The 22,959-nt window shown below is 44.0% G+C and overlaps 1 protein-coding gene across 8 annotated transcripts in view; it reads right to left on the reverse strand.

Moving 5' to 3' along the window:
• Positions 1-7,079: 7,079 nt before the first annotated feature.
• Positions 7,080-22,959, reverse strand: part of LOC110510782 (E3 ubiquitin-protein ligase MID2) — a 226,883-nt gene continuing 211,003 nt past the window's right edge. For 6 of the 8 annotated variants that reach the window (XM_090198892.1, XM_090198894.1, XM_090198890.1 and 3 more), the window contains 3 exons: positions 18,950-19,111; positions 10,524-10,731; positions 7,080-10,252 (listed from right to left, as the gene is read on the reverse strand). In XM_090198892.1, coding sequence (XP_090055018.1) covers positions 9,838-10,252; positions 10,524-10,731; positions 18,950-19,111 — 785 coding nt within the window. In that variant the 3' untranslated portion in view covers positions 7,080-9,837. The remainder of the gene's footprint in view (positions 10,253-10,523; positions 10,732-18,949; positions 19,112-22,959) is intronic. The other 2 variants (XR_016486382.1, XR_016486381.1) reach the window with 1 other exon arrangement.

Consider the following 22,959-nt stretch of genomic DNA (forward strand, 5'->3'; position numbering starts at 1 on the left):
GGAGGAGGAGGAGGAGGGGGGGGAGGAGGGGAGGAGGAGGAGGAGGAGGAGGAGGGGGGGAGGAGGAGGAGGAGGAGGAGGGGGGGAGGAGGAGGCGGGGGGGGGAGGAGGAGGGGGAAGGGGGTGAAAGAGGAGGAGGAGGAGGAGGGAGGAGGAGGGGAGGAGGGGGAGGAGGAGGAGGGGGGGGTGAAAGAGGAGGTGGATGCAGAGGTGGATGCAGAAGGAGGTGAAGGAGGAGGGGTAAGAGGAAGAGGAGGTGAAGGGGAGTGGTGAGATCGGTATGCAATTGGAATGACAACACATGCCGTATTGTATAAACATTAATTTCACATCTCTCGCATTTGACCTACGTTTGAAGTAATTTTACCAATGCAGAACGATTTCCTTTTCCTGAGCTGTTGTCCTTAAAGATTGATTTATATTGTTTAATTTAACAGTCCTTAGCATTGGCCCAGCTCTAAGTGATGTCTTCCAGATCTCAACAAACAATACTAATGTTCTCCTCCTACCTACAGAGTACTACTGAACCAAGCAGTCATCCATAGACCAGCCCTCTCCTCCTACCTCCTTAGAGTACGACTGAACCAAGCAGTCATCCATAGACCAGCCCTCTCCTCCTACCTAGATTTGAATCCGTAGTTGCTGGGTCAACTTATTGATCCTTGACTGTCTAAATATATCAAAATATATGAAAATGTATCTAAACATGTCTAAATAAATCTAAATATATCTAAATATGTATAAATATATAAAATATAGCTAAATAAATCTAAATATGGCTAAATATACCAAAACAAATTTAAATAAATCAAATTAGGTCTAAATGTCAAAATATATCCAAATATATCTACATATTCATCATATTCACAGATGGCAGAATACATCCAAGATAACACACTCTCCTCCACATAGTGTCCCTACAGGGCCCTGGTCAACAGTAGTACACTATCGGGAATAGGGGCCAATTTTGGGCACGACTCATGAATGGTTAATGAAGGGTAGTATTGTCCAAACCTGTCTAATATGTCATCAGATCAACATCATGCCTCATTCAGGGCAGAAAGAGAGATCAGAAGTGCACATTAATTCCACTCTGCTAATTCTTTTTTTGTTAAAAAAAGGGGGGGGGGGGGGGTAAAGATGGTAAACGAGGAGAGAAAAGTATTGAATAAATTGTTGGTGTCCGGACTTTTCTGCTCCATCCTCATCACAGTTAGTTTGGGGTCAGCACATTAGTGTTGTGGTAATAGAGAACAGTAGGACTGTGCCAAGGACAGCAGATGAGGAGAACAGGAAATGTTCCCTCGGAACTACTTCCCCGAGGACTACCAGGCATAAGAAATACCATGCAACGCAGAGACACACAGTAGCGGTGTGTGGGTAAAATCACTGGGGGAAGCCAAGCCCTCGCCCTCCCAAAAAGGCCATATTACAACCTATGTCTTGTGACAATTACATTGTTTACTCTATAAATCATGTTAATTGACATGCCTTGCTACCATGATATATACAGTGCCTTCGGGAAGGTATTCAGACCCCTTCACTTCTTCCACATTTTGTTACATTACAGCCTCATTCTAAAATTGATTAAATAAAAATCCTCAGGAATATATACACAATACCCCATAAAATACATATGTACACAATACTTTATTTTATACTTTTTTGGGGTGTGCCAGGACCATTCACAGTTGCGCTGGCTCAGTTCAGCTCAATGCTGATTGGCTAATTTTGCATGGTTTTATTGTCATGGGAGGCCAGATGCTTGCTGGCTTCCGTTGCCTTCAGTGCTACATGCGGTAACAGTGTAATCCCAGGTTGGAACAGACATCAGATAGATGGATGGCCCCCACAGAAAGAGGGGCGCTGTTTCGCTCACTCGGGTGCTTTCTCCTGTGAGATACAGTGGGGCAAAAAAAGTATTTAGTCAGCCACCAATTGTGCAAGTTCTCCAACTTAAAAAGATGACAGAGGCCTGTAATTTTCATCATAGGTACACTTCAACTATGACAGACAAAATGAGAAAAAAAAATACAGAAAATCACATTGTAGGATTTATTTGCAAATTAGGGTGGAAAATAAGTATTTGGTCAATAACAAAAGTTTATCTCAATACTTTGTTATATACCCTTTGTTGGCAATGACAGAGATCAAATGTTTTCTGTAAGTCTTCACAAGGTTTTCACACACTTTTGCTGGTATTTTGGCCCATTCCTCCATGCAGATCTCCTCTAGAGCAGTGATGTTTTGGGGCTGTTGCTGGGCAACACGGACTTTCAACTCCCTCCAAAGATTTTCTATGGGGTTGAGATCTGGAGACTGGCTAGGCCACTCCAGGACCTTGAAATGCTTCTTACGAAGCCACACCTTCGTTGCCCGGGCAGTGTGTTTGGGATCATTGTCATGCTGAAAGACCCAGACACATTTCATCTTCAATGCCCTTGCTGATGGAAGGAGGTTTTCACTCAAAATCTAACGATACATGACCCCATTCATGCTTTCCTTTACACGGATCAGTCGTCCTGGTCCCTTTGCAGAAAAACAGCCCCAAAGCATGATGTTTCCACCCCCATGCTTCACAGTAGGTATGGTGTTCTTTGGATACAACTCAGCATTCTTTGTCCTCCAAACACGACGAGTTGAGTTTTTACCAAAATGTTATATTTTGGTTTCATCTGACCATATGACATTCTCCCAATCTTCTTCTGGATCATCCAAATGCTCTCTAGCAAACTTCAGACGGGCCTGGACATGTACTGGCTTAAGCAGGGGGACACGTCTGGCACTGCAGGATTTGAGTCCCTGGTGGCGTAGTGTGTTACTGATGGTAGGCTTTGTTACTTTGGTCCCAGCTCTCTGCAGGTCATTCACTAGGTCCCCCCGTGTGGTTCTGGGATTTTTGCTCACGGTTCTTGTGATCATTTTGACCCCACGGGTGAGATCTTGCGCGTAGCCCCAGATCGAGGGAGATTATCAGTGGTCTTGTACGTCTTCCATTTCCTAATAATTGCTCCCACAGTTGATTTCTTCAAACCAAGCTGCTTACCTATTGCAGATTCAGTCTTCCCAGCCTGGTGCAGGTCTACAATTTTGTTTCGGGTGTCCTTTGACAGCTCTTTGGTCTTGGCCATAGTGGAGTTTGGAGTGTGACTGTTTGAGGTTGTGGACAGGTGTCTTTTATACTGATAACAAGTTCAAACAGGTGCCATTAATACAGGTAACGAGTGGAGGACAGAGGAGCCTCTTAAAGAAGAAATTACAGGTCTTTGAGAGCCAGAAATCTTGCTTGTTTGTTATTGACCAAATACTTATTTTCCACCATAATTTGCTAATAAATTCATAAAAAATCCTACAATGTGATTTTCTGGATTTTTTTTCTCATTTTGTCTGTCATAGTTGAGTTGTACCTATGATGAAGGCCTCTCTCATCTTTTTAAGTGGGAGAACTTGCACAATTGGTGGCTGACTAAATACTTTTTCCCCCCACTGTACATTCAGCCTCAACTTCATTGAGTTCGCCCCGTTAGTTTGCAATAACCGTTTATTTTTCTGTGATCGAATCAATATTATATCGGCCCCTTTTCAATGTAACAAACCAAAACAAATCTAATTTTGCAAGATTGAGTCGAGTTATTAGCCAAGTTATAGATAAGTATAGGTCAGCAATGGGGAGTTACTGCTCCCTACAAGAACACAAAACGAGTCGTCTACATGTCGTTGTTGTCTTTGAAAAGTCAGTCAGTAAAAAGATTGTCTTAATTAAAAGAGGTGGTGTGTTATTTTGAGACAGGCTTTAAATAAGCCAATAGGCAGAGAGGTAGTGTACAAATCAAATTGTATTGGTCACATACAGTCGTGGCCAAAAGTTTTGAGAATGACACAAATATTAATTTTCACAAAGTCTGCTGCCTCAGTTTGTATGATGGCAATTTGCATTTACTCCAGAATGTTATGAAGAGTGATCAAATGAAATGCAAATAATTGCAAAGTCCCTCTTTGCCATGCAAATGAACTGAATCCCCCCAAAAACATTTCCACTGGATTTCAGCCCTGCCACAAAAGGACCAGCTGACATCATGTCTTTGATTCTCTCATTAACACAGGTGTGAGTGTTGACGAGGACAAGGCTGGAGATCACTCTGTCATGTTGATTGAGTTCGAATAACAGACTGGAAGCTTCAAAACTGGTGCGTGGAATCATTGTTCTTCCTCTGTCAACCATGGTTACCTGCAAGGAAACACGTGCCGTCATCATTGCTTTGCACAAAAAGGGCTTCACAGGCAAGGATATCTAAATCAACCATTTATCGGATCATGAAGAACTTCAAGGAGAGCGGTTCAAATGTTGTGAAGAAGTCTTCAGGGTGCCCAAGGAAGTCCAGCAAGCACTAGGACTGTCTCCTAAAGTTGATTCAGCTGCGAGATTGGGGCACCACCAGTACAGAGCTTGCTCAGGAATGGCAGCAGGCAGGTGTGAGTACATCTGCACGCACAGTGAGGTGAACACTTTTGGAGGATGGCTTGGTGTCAAGAAGGGCAGCAAAGAAGCCACTTCTCTCCAGGAAAAACATCAGGGACAGACTGATATTCTGCAGGTACAGGGATTGGACTGCTGAGGACTGGGGTAAAGTCATTTTCTTTGATGAATCCCTTTCCAATTGTTTGGGGCATCTGGAAAAAACCTTGTGCGGAGAAGACAAGGTGAGCGCTACCATCAGTCCTGTGTCATGCCAACAGTAAAGCATCCTGAGACCATTCATGTGTGGGGTTGCTTCTCAGCCAAGGGAGGGGTTTCACTCACAATTTTGCCTAAGAACACAGATTTGAATAAAGAATGGTACCAACACAATGGTACATCCTCCAGGATTAACTTCTCCCAACCATCCAGGAACAGTTTGGTGACGAACAATGCATTTTCCAGCATGATGGAGCACCTTGCCATAAGGCAAAAGTGATAACTAAGTGGCTCGGGGAACAAAACATCGGTATTTTGGGTCCATAGCCAGGAAACTCCCCAGACCTTAATCCCATTGAGAACTTGTGGTCAATCCTCAAGAGGCGTGTGGACAAACAAAACCCCACAAATTCTGACAAACTCCAAGCATTGATTATGCAAGAATGGGCTGCCATCAGTCAGGATGTGACCCAGAAGTTAATTGACAGCATGCCAGGGTGGATTGCAGAGGTCTTGACAAAGAAGGGTCAACAGAGCAAATATTGACTCTTTGCATCAACTTCATGTAATTGTCAATAAAAACCTTTGACACTTATGGAATGCTTGTAATTATACTTCAGTATCCCATAGTAACATCTGACAAATATATCTAAAGACACTGAAGCAGCAAACTTTGAAATTAATATTTGTGTCATTCTCAAAACTTTTGGCAGATTTGTGTTTAGCAGATGTAATTGTGGGTGTAGCGAAATGCTTGTGTTTCTAGCTCCAACAGTGCAGTAATATCTAACAAGTAATTCCTAACAATTTCACAACAATACTGTAACGCTCATCGACGCTGGGACTGGACGCTGTGCCTGGACTGGCCACCAAGGTAGAAGAAGACTCTGGCCTTGGAGCTGGACTGGACGCCGTGCTTAGACTAGGCATCGGCACAGGGGAAGGCTCCCGCCATGGAGTGGGACTGGACGCTGTGCTTAGACTGGGCATCGGCGCAGGGGAAGGCTCCCGCCATGGAGTGGGACTGGACGCTGTGCTTAGACTGGGCATCGGCGCAGGGGAAGGCTCCCGCCATGGAGTGGGACTGGACGCTGTGCTTAGACTGGGCATCGGCGCAGGGGAAGGCTCCCGCCATGGAGTGGGACTGGACGCTGTGCTTAGACTGGGCATCGGCGCAGGGGAAGGCTCCCGCCATGGAGTGGGACTGGACGCTGTGCTTAGACTGGGCATCGGTGCAGGGGAAGGCTCCCGCCATGGAGTGGGACTGGACGCTGTGCCTGGACTGGGCACCAAGGTAGAAGAAGACTCTGGCCTTGGAGCTGGACTGGACGCCGTGCTTAGACTGGGCATCGGCGCAGGGGAAGGCTCCCGCCATGGAGTGGGACTGGACGCTGTGCTTAGACTGGGCATCGGCGCAGGGGAAGGCTCCCGCCATGGAGTGAGACTGGACGCCGTGCTTAGACTAGGCATCGGCGCATGGGAAGGCACCCGCCATGGAGTGGGACTGGACGCCGTGCTTAGACTGGGCATCGGCGCAGGAGTAGACTCTGGCTATGGACCGTCTCAGGAGGTTCCGGGCTGGGAACTGTCGCCGGAAGCTCTGGACTGTGGAGGCGCACTGGAGGCCTGATGCTTGGGACTGGTACAGGTGGCACCGGGCTGATGACACGCACCTCAGGGCGAGTGCGGGGAGGAGGCACAGGACGTACTGGACTGTGGAGGCGCACTGGAGGTCTAGAGCGTAGAGCTGGCACAACCCGTCCTGGCTGGATGCTCATTTTCACACGGCAAGTGAGGGGAGCTGGCACCGAGCGCACCGGGCTGTGAATGCACACTGGAGACACAGTGCTTATCACCACATAACACGGTGCCTGAACGGTCACACACAAATCTAAGTAAAGTAATGTAATTAAGAATATATAAATACATGGACATTGCCTAAATTGCTGTATGGTAATAATAATGCATTTATTTTGTACATTGGTTTCTTGCATCATACAACACAATACAATTTAAAGTCACCTAGTCACCATGGTGTTACAGACCAAGGTAAAATTAATGAATTAATGTCAAGCTCTTCATAAAAAAAAAAAACGTTTTTTAAAAGCCCCTCCACCTAACCCAGGGCCCTGTATTCCCTGTCAGCCCAGCAGGCCTCTCTCATACCCCTACCCATGCCCACTGCCCCCGGGCCTGGGAAGGCACCCTTAGGCAACCCTTCCCTACAAACCAAACGAGATGCTGAGCTACATGCTGAATGATGGCATGTCATATCTTTCTGTCCATCATGGGAGGTTACAATATCTTCATGTGACAGCTACAGATCAGACTGTGGAAGCAAGGAGATATCTGTGGAAAGAGTGAAGGAAAGCGAGGAGAATAACAGAATACGATCACTCAAAACTTTTTTTTTGATCAGACTTTTAATTGGACTTTTAAGTTCACATAAATAACATTACTTCATATATTTTATGTATATTATACAATTTTATTTAATATATATTTCCCCCCCGATGATTTACATAATTTTCTTTCTACAAGTCAGATATCTATTGAAACAGAAGCGTCATGTTAATGTTGTTGTACTGAACACAGTTGTTGATTGATCCACATATCAATGGGGAGAAGTAAAGAGAGATTTTTCTAGAGTTATACAAAATAATTCCTTCAGAAACACGACAGAAATGCAAAATAATGATCTATTCCATCATGTCTAGAAGGCTCTGTAAACTTACTGAACTACAAAGATAGTCAATTATTCTTAGTATGTTTATTGACCGGTAGTAGTAGCACAAAGCACAGCAAAAAACTACCCGAATGATATGCATGAGACACAGATGTCTCAATAAAGTTGTATATTTCAAATAGACATTTCGTTATGAATCTGTTTCTATAAAACGTTCATGAGATACACAGACCGCATGGACCCAAGTAGATCAGAGACAACATTATCATGCAGGCGGTAGGTAACCCCCAAGTCAAATGCACTTCTTGTACAAGTGAATTGAGCTCGTCAGTTTTAGCTCAGAAATCAACAGCCAGCTTCCTTCCACCTCTTGTTTACATCACCTTGACCAGCTTTCTGAGAATTCAAGAAATGTTATCATTCACAAAATCTCCTGTCTCGACCAAAGAAAAGAGAACAACCTCTTTATCCAGCTTTGTGACCTTTTGTATCGCCTTTAATAGCGCCATAAAAAACCGATGTTATGTCTTATGTAGCTGTTATAAAGGCTTTAGGAATGCATGCATAAAAGGTGTCTACGGTGAAGTGTTCCCGCCTGTTATAATCGAAGCACTGTTACCTAAAAGAACTCTGACCTCTTGGTGTCCAGGATTCAGCTAGCTCTTTAAAACAGAAGACCCTGTGTCATGTGACTTGTGAATCGTTGTCCGTCTTAGGTCTATAACGGTGCTCCTGGCTCACCGGCAGTTAGATACAGATCCATTCATATATCTGTCGCTCCGTCTCCAACTCTCGCTCTGCCAAGTAGAAATCTGCCAGATTGGGTAGTTTGTGCTTTCAATTAAAAACAGGAACTTAAAAAAAATAAAAAAAATAAAAAACAGGAAATGGAATGGAAAACTAAGGTTGGATTGAATGGTACTCTATTCCCCACATAGCGCATTATTTTTGACTTTCAAAAGATGTGTACTATATTGGGAATAGGGTGCCATTTGGGTACACAGTGTAAATCCACGAATGTGTGGAGTGAGATGGAACCACAGCCATCAGGACGGTGGTACTACCAGTAGGACGAGTCTGTCTGTTCCCAATATCTTCACTACTACGTTTAATTCACTGTAAAAAATAAAGCATCCATTTTGTTTTCGGTAAGTAACAGTTAGTATGTCAAGTATTTCGTTCTGCCAGTTCATCCCTTTTCCTGTTACACATTCCTTGTTATGTTTCACCTGCCTGCATAACAATATGCTATTGATTGTCTTGATCAGACCCACTATGTATTCAACCCCTGAATATCATTCAGAGGAAAATCATATTTATAATCTACACCACCAACTCATAAAAAGCAAGCCCAAAATAAATATAGGATTATGTAACGCTTAACTGTTTTGATGAAAATGATTTGTAATGGTCTTCTCTTCTCCATATCTGGTTAATATGTGATTTTCTTTAACTGAAAATCAGATGATTTCTATAAGAAAATAACAGGTCTTCATTGTCTCGGGACTTTATACAAAGGAACAAACTATAACAACGCACCTCTCTGTAGTAAGGAAAAACCTCGACCAGTGATTGGACGTGAGCGGAGGTGGTGGAGCTCCGTGGTGACAGTGAGGGATTCTATTGGTCAGGGGTCACGGAGTGCCTCATGATAACCAGGAAATGAACCAGTAAAAGGTTAAGGAGATAGAGTTTATATAGAATAACCCGTGAACCAGAGGTTTAAAGTGGGATCCCGTAACGCAGAATGCTTTTCGACAGAACAAAACCAAAACAAAACATGAGGTGTGAACCAATCACATAGGAAATACATATCATGCTATGACATCAAAACCGATAGTAAATCAAAAAGGTTCTAACCGTTTCCTCCCTGAATATTCAACTTTGTGAACTTTTTTTCTCCGTCAGTTTTGTCCATTTTTACTGTGTTAAGAATCGCATAAAACATCATCATCTGATCCCTTTTCTATACAATATAAATTCACTATGCTTTCTAGAGGAAGAACAATGGTGCCCAAATTCATTTTCTGTCTTTTTTTTTTTTTTACACACTAGGGAAATAAATGTAACTCTAAAAAGCAACTTATTATTCATGAATAATTAACATTCTCTAATCAATCATGATTAATAAAGTTTCTTATAATACAAGACTAGTAGTCACATAATGCAAGTCAAGCTTCTGTGATGATTTGTAAATATCATAAACAACAAAACACATCCTCACACTGAGACAAGTTAGTAGGCATTGTAACTGAAACCATCCACGACGAGAAAGGAGAGCTGGGGAAAATGAGGAAGGAGGAAGCAGAGGATGAGGAAGATTCAACCCCATTGGCCCACAAACCCAGGAAGTAAGTGAGTCAAACCCAGCCCGGTCCAGTGAGTCCAGTCCAAGCCCTCATCGGTCTCCGTGACAACGACCCCAATCTCAGCCGTCTCTTTGACAACAGGCCGAGTCGCAGCCCCAGTCCCGGTCTCAGTGACAGCCCTTCATACCCGACACGTAGGGTGACTCCTGCTGGCGACACAGGGTCGTCATCCCCTCCTGGTGTTCCTCAGGGCAGTCCACAAAGTCCGGCACAGGAAGCCCCGACAGGATCATCACCGACTTGTTCCAGATCATGAAGGTGGGCGCCACGGGGAGCAGGAAACTGACCTCGAAGGTGTGCAGGTGTTGGGAGTTCATGGCGTCGTAGAAGGACAGGGAGTTGTTGTCGTAGTCCAGAAGGACTCCCAGACGTCTGAGCTGGTGGCTGGCCTCCACCAGCATCTCCTTGCCATTGTGACGCACCATGAAGTTGTTGTTACAGCGGGACAACACCCAGGAGGAGGAGTTCTTTCCACTCCACTCGTTCTTAGGGGCTGACTTGTAAGCCACGCCCACAGCGTACCTGTCAGAGGGGATTACAGAGCGTTAGGAAGGGGCCAGTCATTGACTGAGGTTTGGAACGTTCAGTGAAAACAGGCGCATAAGTATCGCACGTCTATTGTCACTATTGTAGAGAAGAAATCAAAAGTGTAGAAAAATACAACATTTAATCGTTTCTTATTTTGTATCGATAAAAGATTATTCCAAGATTATACAATAGTGGATATTAAATGATCGATGGAGGTAAATAAAGTGATTCTGCTTGAAGCAGTTTTATCAATATCCCAACTCACCAGGTGGAGGCGCCCAGCAGCACCTCCCAGTAGTGACAGCCGCTGTCCATGAAGACGGATCCCGCGGCTCCGTATGACCCCGTGCTGCTGAAGCGTTCTGGAGTGTGGCTCTTCTTCAGGGAGCTCTCATCTTTCTCCATGGTCAGGCAGTCGTTGGACAGACGCAGCTTCTTGTGGGCCGTCTTCGGGTCAAGCTTAAAAGGCTGACCTGAGGTGGAGAGATCGGCGGAGAGCCGTTTAGCTTCACAGAGGTTCTCTAGGTTTAGCACACATCATCATTTGACATCAGCAGCAGAAGAAAGACAGGCGGGACAATCGGCGTCAGGTCAAGTGTCTGAGATGAACATCAAAACTAGGATATTGTGAATAATGCTGTGAGTTTTATGACAGGGAACATAACATTTACACATCTCTAACAAGACCCTTGGCCTTGGACAACCTGACATTTATCTCTGACACCTCCCGTCTCCTTCTCCTCCTCGTCTTACTGGGCTTTAATGAGCAACAATGAAGCTCCCTCCATCTCCTCCATTCTCTCTCTCCTCCCTCCCTGCCTTCCCAATAATCTCCTTTTCAGAGTGAGTGTTACTGCGGACGGATATGAGATGCTTTGGCACTGTGCTTCTGGAAGCCAATTACATGAAGATTCTCTGCTTTTGATCTGCTTATCGCTGCGAGCGCAGACATGTTCAAACACACACTGGCTCTGTCACACATTTCCTGGGGACTGTTGGTCTGGCTGGCTGGCTGGCTGAGGAGAGGAGAGGAGGGGACTGTTGGTCTGGCTGGCTAGCTGGCTGACTGGCTGGCTGAGGAGAGGAGGGGACTGTTGGTCTGGCTGGCTAGCTGGCTGGCTGGCTGGCTGAGGAGAAGAGAGGAGGGGACTGTTGGTCTGGCTGGCTGGCTGAGGAGAGGAGAGGAGGGGACTGTTGGTCTGGCTGGCTGGCTGGCTGGCTGGCTGGCTGGCTGGCTGGCTGAGGAGAGGAGAGGAGGGGACTGTTGGTCTGGCTGGCTGGCTGAGGAGAGGAGAGGAGGGGACTGTTGGTCTGGCTGGCTGGCTGGCTGGCTGGCTGGCTGAGGATAGGAGGGGACTGAAGCCGCTGCACGTGACGGGTTGACAGAGGACAAACGCACACACAGGCGGGTACACTGACGCACACACACGTGACAATCAAGAAACCAGAAACAAGTCATCACACACACACACACTCACAGCATCTCTCTCATTACCAGTGTATTCCTACAGGGGCCCTGACACAGACACACACACACACACACACTCACAGCATCTCTCTCATTACCAGTGTATTGCTACAGGGGCCCTGACACAGACACACACACACACACACTCACAGCATCTCTCTCATTACCAGTGCATTCCTACAGGGGCCCGGGACACAGACACACAGACACACACTCACAGCATTTCTCTCATCACCAGTGTATTCCTACAAGGGCCCGGGACACAGACACACACACTCACAGCATCTCTCTCATTACCAGTGAATTCCTACACGGGCCCTGGTCTACGGGCCCTGGTCTACGGGCCCTGGTCTACGGGCCCTGGTCTACGGGCCCTGGTCAATGGGCCCTGGTCAATGGGCCCTGGTCTATGGGCCCTGGTCTATGGGCCCTGGTTTATGGGCCCTGGTCAATGGGCCCTGATCTATGGGCCCTGGTCAATGGGCCCTGGGCTATGGGCCCTGGTCAATGGGCCCTGGTCAATGGTCTAATAATTAATACAATAATTAATACAACTATTTGAGATACAGAGATGGGATTTTCGCACCACTAGGATTAGACATTTCTTCCCTGATGCTCACCGTTCTCTTAGTGTCAGTGTATTGTTGAGACACTGAGGAGTCGACAATGAAAGCCGGAACAATGTGTTTCTGTGTCAGCTGCGTTCCCTGTTCTGAGTGGGGTTATGTATGTGTATCTAAAGTGCTGTGGCTATCGGAGGAAGGGAAATTATGGAAATGCATTTCAAAAGCACACACACACACTTTATGAGTGCAGTGTTTGGGATTATGTGCTGGAGTAAACCTGTCAGAGGCAAGGAGAGGGAGGCTTGTTGACACTATCACGCTCCCTGCTACAGGAGGGAGAGAGAGAGAGGGAGAGAGAGAGACAGAGAGACCTGGACTAAATGACAGCTCTACCCTCGGGACACACGGACAGAGAGATGTACAGATGTCATGGAGAAGATGAAGGAGAGGTGGGATTATGTGCCTTGGCTGCAGGCTGAGGGTCAGAGAGACAAGCAGAAAGAACACTGCCCCAGAGAACAAGGTCTACCAGGCCAGGGGAAGCCCCCACCTCCCCCCTCCTTCTACATCCCTCAACCCCCACCTCCACCCTCCTTCTGCATCCCTCAACCCCCACCCCCACCCTACTCCTCTTCCATCTCCTCCTCCACCTCCCTATATATCCCTCCATCTCCTCCTCCTCCACCTCCCTATATATCCCCCCATCTCCTCCTCTTCCACCTCCCTATATATCCCTCCATCTCCTCCTCCTCCACCTCCCTATATATCCCTCCATCTCCTCCTCTTCCACCTCCCTATATATCCCTCCATCTCCTCCTCCTCCTCCTCTTCCATCTCCTCCTCTACCCTCCATCTCCTCCTCTACCCTCCATCTCCTCCTCTTCTATCTCCTCCTCTACCCTCCATCTCCTCCTCCTCTTCCATTACCTCCTCTACCCTCCATCTCCTCCTCCTCTTCCATCTCCTCCTCTTCCCTATATATCCATCCTCCACTTCCATCTCCTCCTCTACCCTCCATCTCCTCCTCTTCCATCTCCTCCTCCTCTTCCATCTCCTCCTCTACCCTCCATCTCCTCCTCTACCCTCCATCTCCTCCTCTAACCTCCATCTCCTCCTCTACCCTCCATCTCCTCCTCTTCCATCTCCTCCTCTACCCTCCATCTCCTCCTCTACCCTCCATCTCCTCCTCTTCCATCTCCTCCTCTACCCTCCATCTCCTCCTCTTCCATCTCCACCTCTACCCTCCATCTCCTCCTCTACCCTCCATCTCCTCCTCTTCCCTATATGTCCATCCTCCTCTTCCATCTCCTCCTCTACCCTCCATCTCCTCCTCCTCTTCCCTATATGTCCATCCTCCTCTTCCATCTCCTCCTCTACCATCCTGCTCCTCCTCTACCCTCCATCTCCTCTTCCATCCACCAGTATTATTCATGTATGAACCTTTCTTCTACTGAAAACGATGGTGAATATCCGAGCTTGTCAATGTGAAGTCAAGACCTTTTTAAGAACAAGTGATTATATTTGTCTAATAGTCTTAAATAGTGTAAATAACAGCTTGGTGTCTTAAACGATTCCTGTGTAATAGTGTAGATAACAGCTTGGTGTCTTAAATGATTCCTGTGTAATAGTGTAGATAACAGCTTGGTGTCTTAAACGATTCCTGTGTAATAGTGTAGATAACAGCTCGTTCTATGTACAGTTTACCCATCCAGAGTACAGTATTTATGTTATAATTTATTTCACAGTGTTTTTTTGAGTGGAGGTAGTTTTGGGTTTAACGTTACATGTCCCTGTTATTTGTGAAACGTGTTTTGCAAAGCAAGGCTGAAATGTGACAACCTAAAGCTAAAATCTCCAAGCCGCGTCTCGTCTAGTTGTAGGAAAAAATATGACAACAACCCAAAAAAACAACTCACTGCTGAGGTTTCAGGCTTTCACTAAAACTCATCCTGTGGTACTTAAAAGCTTCGGCGCTTCGTCTCAATGGCTGCTCGCTGTGTGCTTGAGGAGGGGGACCAACCAAACGCTTCCAAACCAAACACCATGAATGTCTCTTGATTGTTGTCGTCGACGTCGTGACTCATTTTCTCTCCACCTCTACGACATGCTAGTGAAGAGCTTCTTCTGTGTATACTCATTCCAGAGAAAAGGGGTCCAGTTGCCAGGACCACAAAATACAAATTCCATCTAGACACAGTTGCCCTAGAGCAAACAAAAAACTATACCTACAGTGCATTTGGAAAGTGTTCAGACCCCTTGACTGTTTTCACATTACTCTAAAATTGTTTAAATAAAAATGTTCCCCTCATTAATCTACACACATTACCTCAAAATGACAAAGCGAAAACAGGTTTTCAGACATAAAAAATAAAAACAGAAATAGCTTAATTACATAAGTATTCAGTCTCTTTGCTATGAGACTCAAAATTGAGCTCAGGTGCATCCTGTTTCCATTGATCATCCTTGAGATGTTTCTACAACTTGATTGGAGTCCACCTGTGGTAAATTCAATTGATTGGACATGATTTTGGAAAGGCACACACATGTCTATATAAGGTCCCACAGTTGACAGTGCATGTCAGAGAAAAAAAACAAGCCATTATGTCGAAGGAATTGTCCGTAGAGCTCCGAGACAGGATTGTGTCGAGACACAGATCTGGGGAAGGGTACCAAAACATTTCTGCAGCATTGAAGGTCCCCAAGAACACAGTGGCCTCCATCATTCTTAAACGGAAGAAGTTTGGAACCACCAAGACTCTTCCTAGAGCTGGCTACCTGGCCAAACTGAGAAATCGGGGGAGAAGTGCCTTGGTCAGGGAGGTGACCATGAAACCGATGGTCATTCTGACAGAGCTCTGGAGATGGGAAAACCTTCCAGAAGGAGAACCATCTCTGCATCACTCCACCAATCAGGCCTTTATGGTAGAGTGGCCCAATGGAAGCCACTCCTCAGTAAAAGGCACAGGACAGCCCACTTGGAGTTTGCCAAAGGGCACCTTAAGGACTCTCAGACCACGAGAAACAAGATTCTCTGGTCTGATGAAACCAAGATAGAACCCTTTGGCCTGAATTCTAAGCATCATGTCTGGAGGGAACCTGGCACCTTCCCTACGGTGAAGCATGGTGGTGGCAGCATCATGCTGTGGGGATGTTTTCAGCAGCAGGGACTGGGAGTCTAGTCAGGATCAAGGGAAAGATAACGGAGCAAAGTAAAGAGAGATCCTTGATAAAAACCTGCTCCAGAGCACTCAGGACCTCAGACTGAGGTGAAGGTTCACCTTCCAACAAGACAACGACCCTAAGCACACAGCCAATACAACACAGGAGTGTGTTGTATTCGGGACAAGTCTCTGAATGTCCTTGAGTTGCCCAGCCAGAGCCCGGACTTGAACCTGATCGAACATCTCTGGAGAGACCTGAAATTAACTGTGAAGCAACGCTCCCCATCCAACCTGACAGAGCATGAGAGGATCTGCAGAGAAGAATGGGAGAAACTCCCCAAATACAGGTGTGCCAAGTTTGTAGCGTCATACCCAAGAAGACACAACGCTGTAATCACTGCCAAATATGCTTCAACAAAGTACTGAGTAAAGGCTCTGAATACTATTTAAATTTGATATTTCAGTTTTACCTGTTTAGTACATTTGCACAAATAAAATAAAAAAAACAGTTTTTGCTTTGTCATTATGGAGTATTGTGATGTCATTATGGGGTATTGTGATGTCGTTATGGGGTATTGTGTGTAGATTTTAGAATAAGGTTGTAACGTAACAAAATGTGGAAACAGTCAAGGGGTCTGAATACTTTCCGAATGCAGTGTATATGGTATATGACCTTTGAAATGTCTCTAATCCCTTGGAACTTTTGTGAGTGTAATGTTTACTGTTCACTTTATATTGTTTATTTCACTTTTGTTTATTATCTATTTCACTTGCTTTGGCAATGCTAACATATGTTTTTCCATGCCAATATAGACCTTTGAATTAAATTGAGAGAGAGAGAGAGAGAGAGAGAGAGAGACAGAGAGAGAGAGAGAGAGAGAGAGAGAGAGAGAGAGAGAGAGAGAGAGAGAGAGAGAGAGAGAGAGAGAGAGAGAGAGAGAGAGAGAGAGAGAGAGAGAGAGAGAGAGCTACCCTTTGGTGCATCTACAGGTTCTGTTGTGTTATTATGCTAGCTGGCTGATTCCAATAATGAAGAGGATAAACCTGAGAGCTAGAGGGGGAGGACATGCTGCTATACAGATCTATTCATCTCTATATATCTAAAGGGAATGAATGACAGTGAGTGGGATTGTAGTGGCTCAGTTGGTACAAGAGGAGAGGGGAGGGGTCGGGAGGAGGGGAGGGGAGAGGAAGAGAGAGGAGGGGAGAGGAAGAGAGAGGAGGGGAGAGGAAGAGAGAGGAAGGGAGAGGAAGAGAGAGGAGGGGAGGGGACAGGAGATGAGGAAAAAGAAGAGAATATGAAGAGAGAGGAGGAGAGGAGAGAAGAGGAGGAGAGAGGAGGAGAGAGGAGAGAAGAGGACAGGAGAGGAGGAGAGAGGAAAGGAAGAGAGAGGAGGGGAGGGGACACGAGAGGAGAGAGGAGAGAGGATAGGAGAAAAGGAGAGAGGAGAGAGGAGAGGAGAGAGGAGAGAAGGGGAGAGGATAGGAGAGGAGGGGAGAAAGGGAGGGGACAGGAGAGGAGGAGAGAGGAGAGAAGGGGAGAGGATAGGAGAAAAGGAGAGAGGAGAGGAGGAGAGGAGAGGAGGAGAGAGGAAAGACAGAGGACTGCATGCCACAACTTGGCTGATGCTGATGCTGCGGGTGCCGGCCAGTAGGCACCATGACGGGAGAAACAGCGAGACAGTGTGTGTGTGTGTGTGTGAGCTTAGCCTAGCTGCTGGGCCCAGTGATAAACATCTGGCAGCCTACGGCTCCACCGACAGAGAATAGGGGGATGAGAGAGGGAAGGAGGGATGAGAGAGGGAAGGCGGGATGAGAGAGGGAAGGAGGGGTGAGAGGGAAGGAGGAATGAGAAAGGGAAGACAAGCTAACTCACTGCTAGCTACAGATACCCTGTGTTTCACCTCTAAACCTCCCCCCGGGTGACTCCATAGCCTCTCTGATGCAATAATCCATTTGAATGCTGTCAGCGCCTATCCGGCTGTAACAGGGGCATTTGTACGTAATTGAAGCCCTGAGCGAGAGAGAGGCAGACAGGCAGGGCTGTAGAGGTGTGAGGAGGGAGAAATCATGACATTAGTCAACTTACCGTGTGATCAGGAGGGAGGGAGGGTGAGAGGGAGGGTAGAGAGAGAGGGAGGGAGAGAGAGAAAGAGAAAGGGAGGGAGAGCGAGAGAGAGAGGGCGAGCGAGAGAGAGGGAGAGAGAGAGAGAGGGCGAGAGAGTGAGGGCGAGAGAGAGAGAGGGAGGGCGAGAGAGAGAGAGAGAGAGAGGGAGGGAGGGAGGGAGGGAGGGAAGGAGGGAGGGAGGAGGGAAAGTGAGTGATGGGTCTAATGGAGTCATTATCACTGGTTGGGTGGCGTCGGTCCAAGTATTGCATACCAATAAAGCCTTTTCTCTCATCTATCTAGCCAGCTGTTCTCTAATGTCTGGAAGAACTGGTCTAAATCAGTGGTGTAAAGTACTTCAGTAAAAATACTTTAACGTATTACTTAAGTAGTTTTTTGGGGTATCTGTTCTTTACTTTAATTGACTATTTATGTTTTTGACAACTTTTATTTTTACTTCATGACATTCCTTAAGAAAATAATGTACTTTTTACTCCGTACATTTTCCCTGACACCCAAAAGTATTCGTTACATTTTGAATGCTTAGCGGGACAGAAAATGGTCCAATTTGCACACTTATCAAAAGAACATTCCTCGTCATCCCAAATGCCTGGTTTGCTTAACATAATTAATTTTTAATTATTTTTACTTTTACTGTTGATACTTAAGTATATTTAAAACCAGCTACTTTTAGACTTTCACTCAAGTAGTATTTTGCTCAAGTAGTATTTTGCTCAAGTATGCTCAGGCTGAAGGGACAGAGGACTGGGGGACTTACTGTTGGTTTTGAGGCGAGCTGAAGGGATAGAGGACTGGGGGACTTACTGTTGGTTTTGAGGCAGACTGAAGGGATAGAGGACTGGGGGACTTACTGTTGGTTTTGAGGCGGGCTGAAGGGATAGAGGACTGGGGGACTTACTGTTGGTTTTGAGGCAGACTGAAGGGATAGAGGACTGGGGGACTTACTGTTGGTTTTGAGGCGAGCTGAAGGGACAGAGGACTGGGGGACTTACTGTTGGTTTTGAGGCGGGCTGAAGGGACAGAGGACTGGGGGACTTACTGTTGGTTTTGAGGCAGGCTGAAGGGATAGAGGACTGGGGGACTTACTGTTGGTTTTGAGGCGAGCTGAAGGGATAGAGGACTGGGGGACTTACTGTTGGTTTTGAGGCAGACTGAAGGGATAGAGGACTGGGGGACTTACTGTTGGTTTTGAGGCGAGCTGAAGGGATAGAGGACTGGGGGACTTACTGTTGGTTTTGAGGCGGGCTGAAGGGACAGAGGACTGGGGGACTTACTGTTGGTTTTGAGGCAGGCTGAAGGGACAGAGGACTGGGGGACTTACTGTTGGTTTTGAGGCAGGCTGAAGGGATAGAGGACTGGGGGACTTACTGTTGGTTTTGAGGCGGGCTGGGTCGCTGTTGCGGCTGCCTGCCTGGTTGATTGCCTTGACAAAGAAGACATAACGTGTTCCACTCTGCAGGCCGTGCACCGTGTAGTGGTTCTGCTTGATGTTGGGGACAATCATCCAACTGTCCACACTGTTATACAGACCTGGAGAGAGATACAGACTGTTATACAGACCTAGAGATACAGAATGTTATACAGACCTAGAGATACAGACTGTTATACAGACCTAGAGATACAGAATGTTATACAGACCTAGAGATACAGAATGTTATAGAGACCTACTGTTATACAGACCTAGAGATATAGACTGTTATAGAGACCTAAAGATATAGACTGTTATACAGACCTAGAGTTACAGACTGTTATAGAGACCTAGAGATACAGACTGTTATAGAGACCTAAAGATATAGACTGTTATAGACCTAAAGATATAGACTGTTATACTAACCTAGAGTTACAGACTGTTATAGAGACCTCGAGATACAGACTGTTATAGAGACCTAGAGATATAGACTGTTATACAGACCTAAAGATATAGACTGTTATACAGACCTAGAGAGAGATACATACTGTTATAGAGACCTACTGTTATAGAGACCTACTGTTATAGAGACCTAGAGATACAGACTGTTATAGAGACCTAGAGATACAGACCTGACAAGTTAACAAGACTGACTTATTCACACTCCCTGTTCCAACACCAAGGCTGACTTATGACACAACAACACTATGACTTATAACACAACACCACTATGACTTATAACACAACATCACTATGTGACTTATAACACAACATCACTATGTAACTTATAGCACAACACCACTATATGACTTATAACACAACATCACTATGTGACTTATAACACAACATCACTATGTGACTTATAACACAACACCACTATATGACTTATAACACAACAACACTATGTAACTTATAACACAACATAACTATGTGACTTATAACACAACATCACTATGTGACTTATAACACAACATCACTATGTGACTTATAACACAACATCACTATGTGACTTATAACACAACATCACTATGACTTATAACACAACATCACTATGTAACTTATAACACAACAACAACACTATGTGACTTATAACACATCACCACTATGACTATAACACAACCTCACTATGACTTATAACACAACATCACTATGACTTATAACACAACATCACTATGACTTATAACACAACACCACTATGACTTATAACACAACACCACTATGTGACTTATAACACAACATCACTATGTGACTTATAACACATCACCACTATGACTTATAACACAACATCACTATGTAACTTATAACACAACAACAACACTATGTGACTTATAACACATCACCACTATGACTATAACACAACCTCACTATGACTTATAACACAACATCACTATAACTTATAACACAACATCACTATGACTTATAACACAACACCACTATGACTTATAACACAACATCACTATGTGACTTATAACACAACACCACTATGTGACTTATAACACAACATCACTATGTAACTTATAACACAACAACAACACTATGTGACTTATAACACAACACCACTATGTGACTTATAACACAACATCACTATGTGACTTATAACACAATAACAACACTATGTGACTTATAACACAACATCACTATGACTTATAACACAACACCACTATGACTTATAACACAATATCACTATGACTTATGACACAACATCACTATGTGACTTATAACACAACATCACTATGACTTATAACACAACATCACTATGTGACTTATAACACAACATCACAATGACTTATAACACAACATCACTATGTGACTTATAACACAACATCACTATGACTTATAACACAACAACATCACTATGTGACTAATAACACAACATCACTATGTGACTTATAACACAACATCACTATGACTTATAACACAACATCACTATGACTTATAACACAACATCACTATGTGACTAATAACACAACATCACTATGTGACTTATAACACAACATCACTATGACTTATAACACAACATCACTATGTGACTTATAACACAACATCACTATATGACTTATAACACAACAACACTATGACTTATAACACAACATCACTATGACTTATAACACAACATCACTATGACTTATAACACAACACCACTATGACTTATAACACAACATCACTATGTGACTTATAACACAACATCACTATGACTTATAACACAACAACAACACTATGTGACTTATAACACATCACCACTATGACTATAACACAACCTCACTATGACTTATAACACAACATCACTATGACTTATAACACAACACCACTATGACTTATAACACAACACCACTATGACTTATAACACAACACCACTATGACTTATAACACAACATCACTATGTGACTTATAACACAACATCACTATAACTTATAACACAACAACAACACTATGTGACTTATAACACATCACCACTATGACTATAACACAACCTCACTATGACTTATAACACAACATCACTATGACTTATAACACAACACCACTATGACTTATAACACAACACCACTATGACTTATAACACAATATCACTATGACTTATGACACAACATCACTATGTGACTTATAACACAACATCACTATGACTTATAACACAACATCACTATATGACTTATAACACAACAACACTATGACTTATAACACAACAACATCACTATGTGACTTATAACACAACATCACAATGACTTATAACACAACATCACTATGTGACTTATAACACAACATCACTATATGACTTATAACACAACAACACTATGACTTATAACACAACATCACTATGACTTATAACACAACAACATCACTATGTGACTAATAACACAACATCACTATGTGACTTATAACACAACATCACTATGACTTATAACACAACATCACTATGACTTATAACACAACATCACTATGTGACTAATAACACAACATCACTATGTGACTTATAACACAACATCACTATGACTTATAACACAACATCACTATGTAACTTATAACACAACAACAACACTATGTGACTTATAACACATCACCACTATGACTATAACACAACCTCACTATGACTTATAACACAACATCACTATGACTTATAACACAACACCACTATGACTTATAACACAACATCACTATGTGACTTATAACACAACATCACTATGACTTATAACACAACATCACTGTGACTAATAACACAACATCACTATGTGACTAAAAACACAACATCACTATGTGACTTATAACACAACATCACTATGACTTATAACACAACATCACTATGTGACTAATAACACAACATCACTATGTGACTAATAACACAACATCACTATGTGACTTATAACACAACATCACTATGACTTATAACACAACACCACTATGACTTATAACACAACAACACTATGACTTATAACACAACACCACTATGTGACTTATAACACAACAACATCACTATGTGACTTATAACACAACATCACTATGTGACTTATAACACAACAACATCACTATGTGACTTATAACACAACATCACTATGACTTATAACACAACAACATCACTATGTGACTTATAACACAACATCACTATATGACTTATAACACAACAACATCACTATGTGACTTATAACACAACATCACTATGACTTATAACACAACACCACTATGACTTATAACACAACATCACTATATGACTTATAACACAACATCACTATGACTTATAACACAACAACACTATGACTTATAACACAACATCACTATGTGACTTATAACACAATAACAACACTATGTGACTTATAACACAACATCACTATGACTTATAACACAATATCACTATGACTTATGACACAACATCACTACGACTTATAACACACCATCACTATATGACTTATAACACACCACCACTATGACTTATAACACACCATCACTATATGACTTATAACACACCATCACTATATGACTT

The sequence above is a fragment of the Oncorhynchus mykiss genome, chromosome 14 (assembly GCF_057628025.1).
Source record: "Oncorhynchus mykiss isolate SJ-2025 chromosome 14, ASM5762802v1, whole genome shotgun sequence".
NCBI classification, from domain to species: domain Eukaryota; kingdom Metazoa; phylum Chordata; class Actinopteri; order Salmoniformes; family Salmonidae; genus Oncorhynchus; species Oncorhynchus mykiss.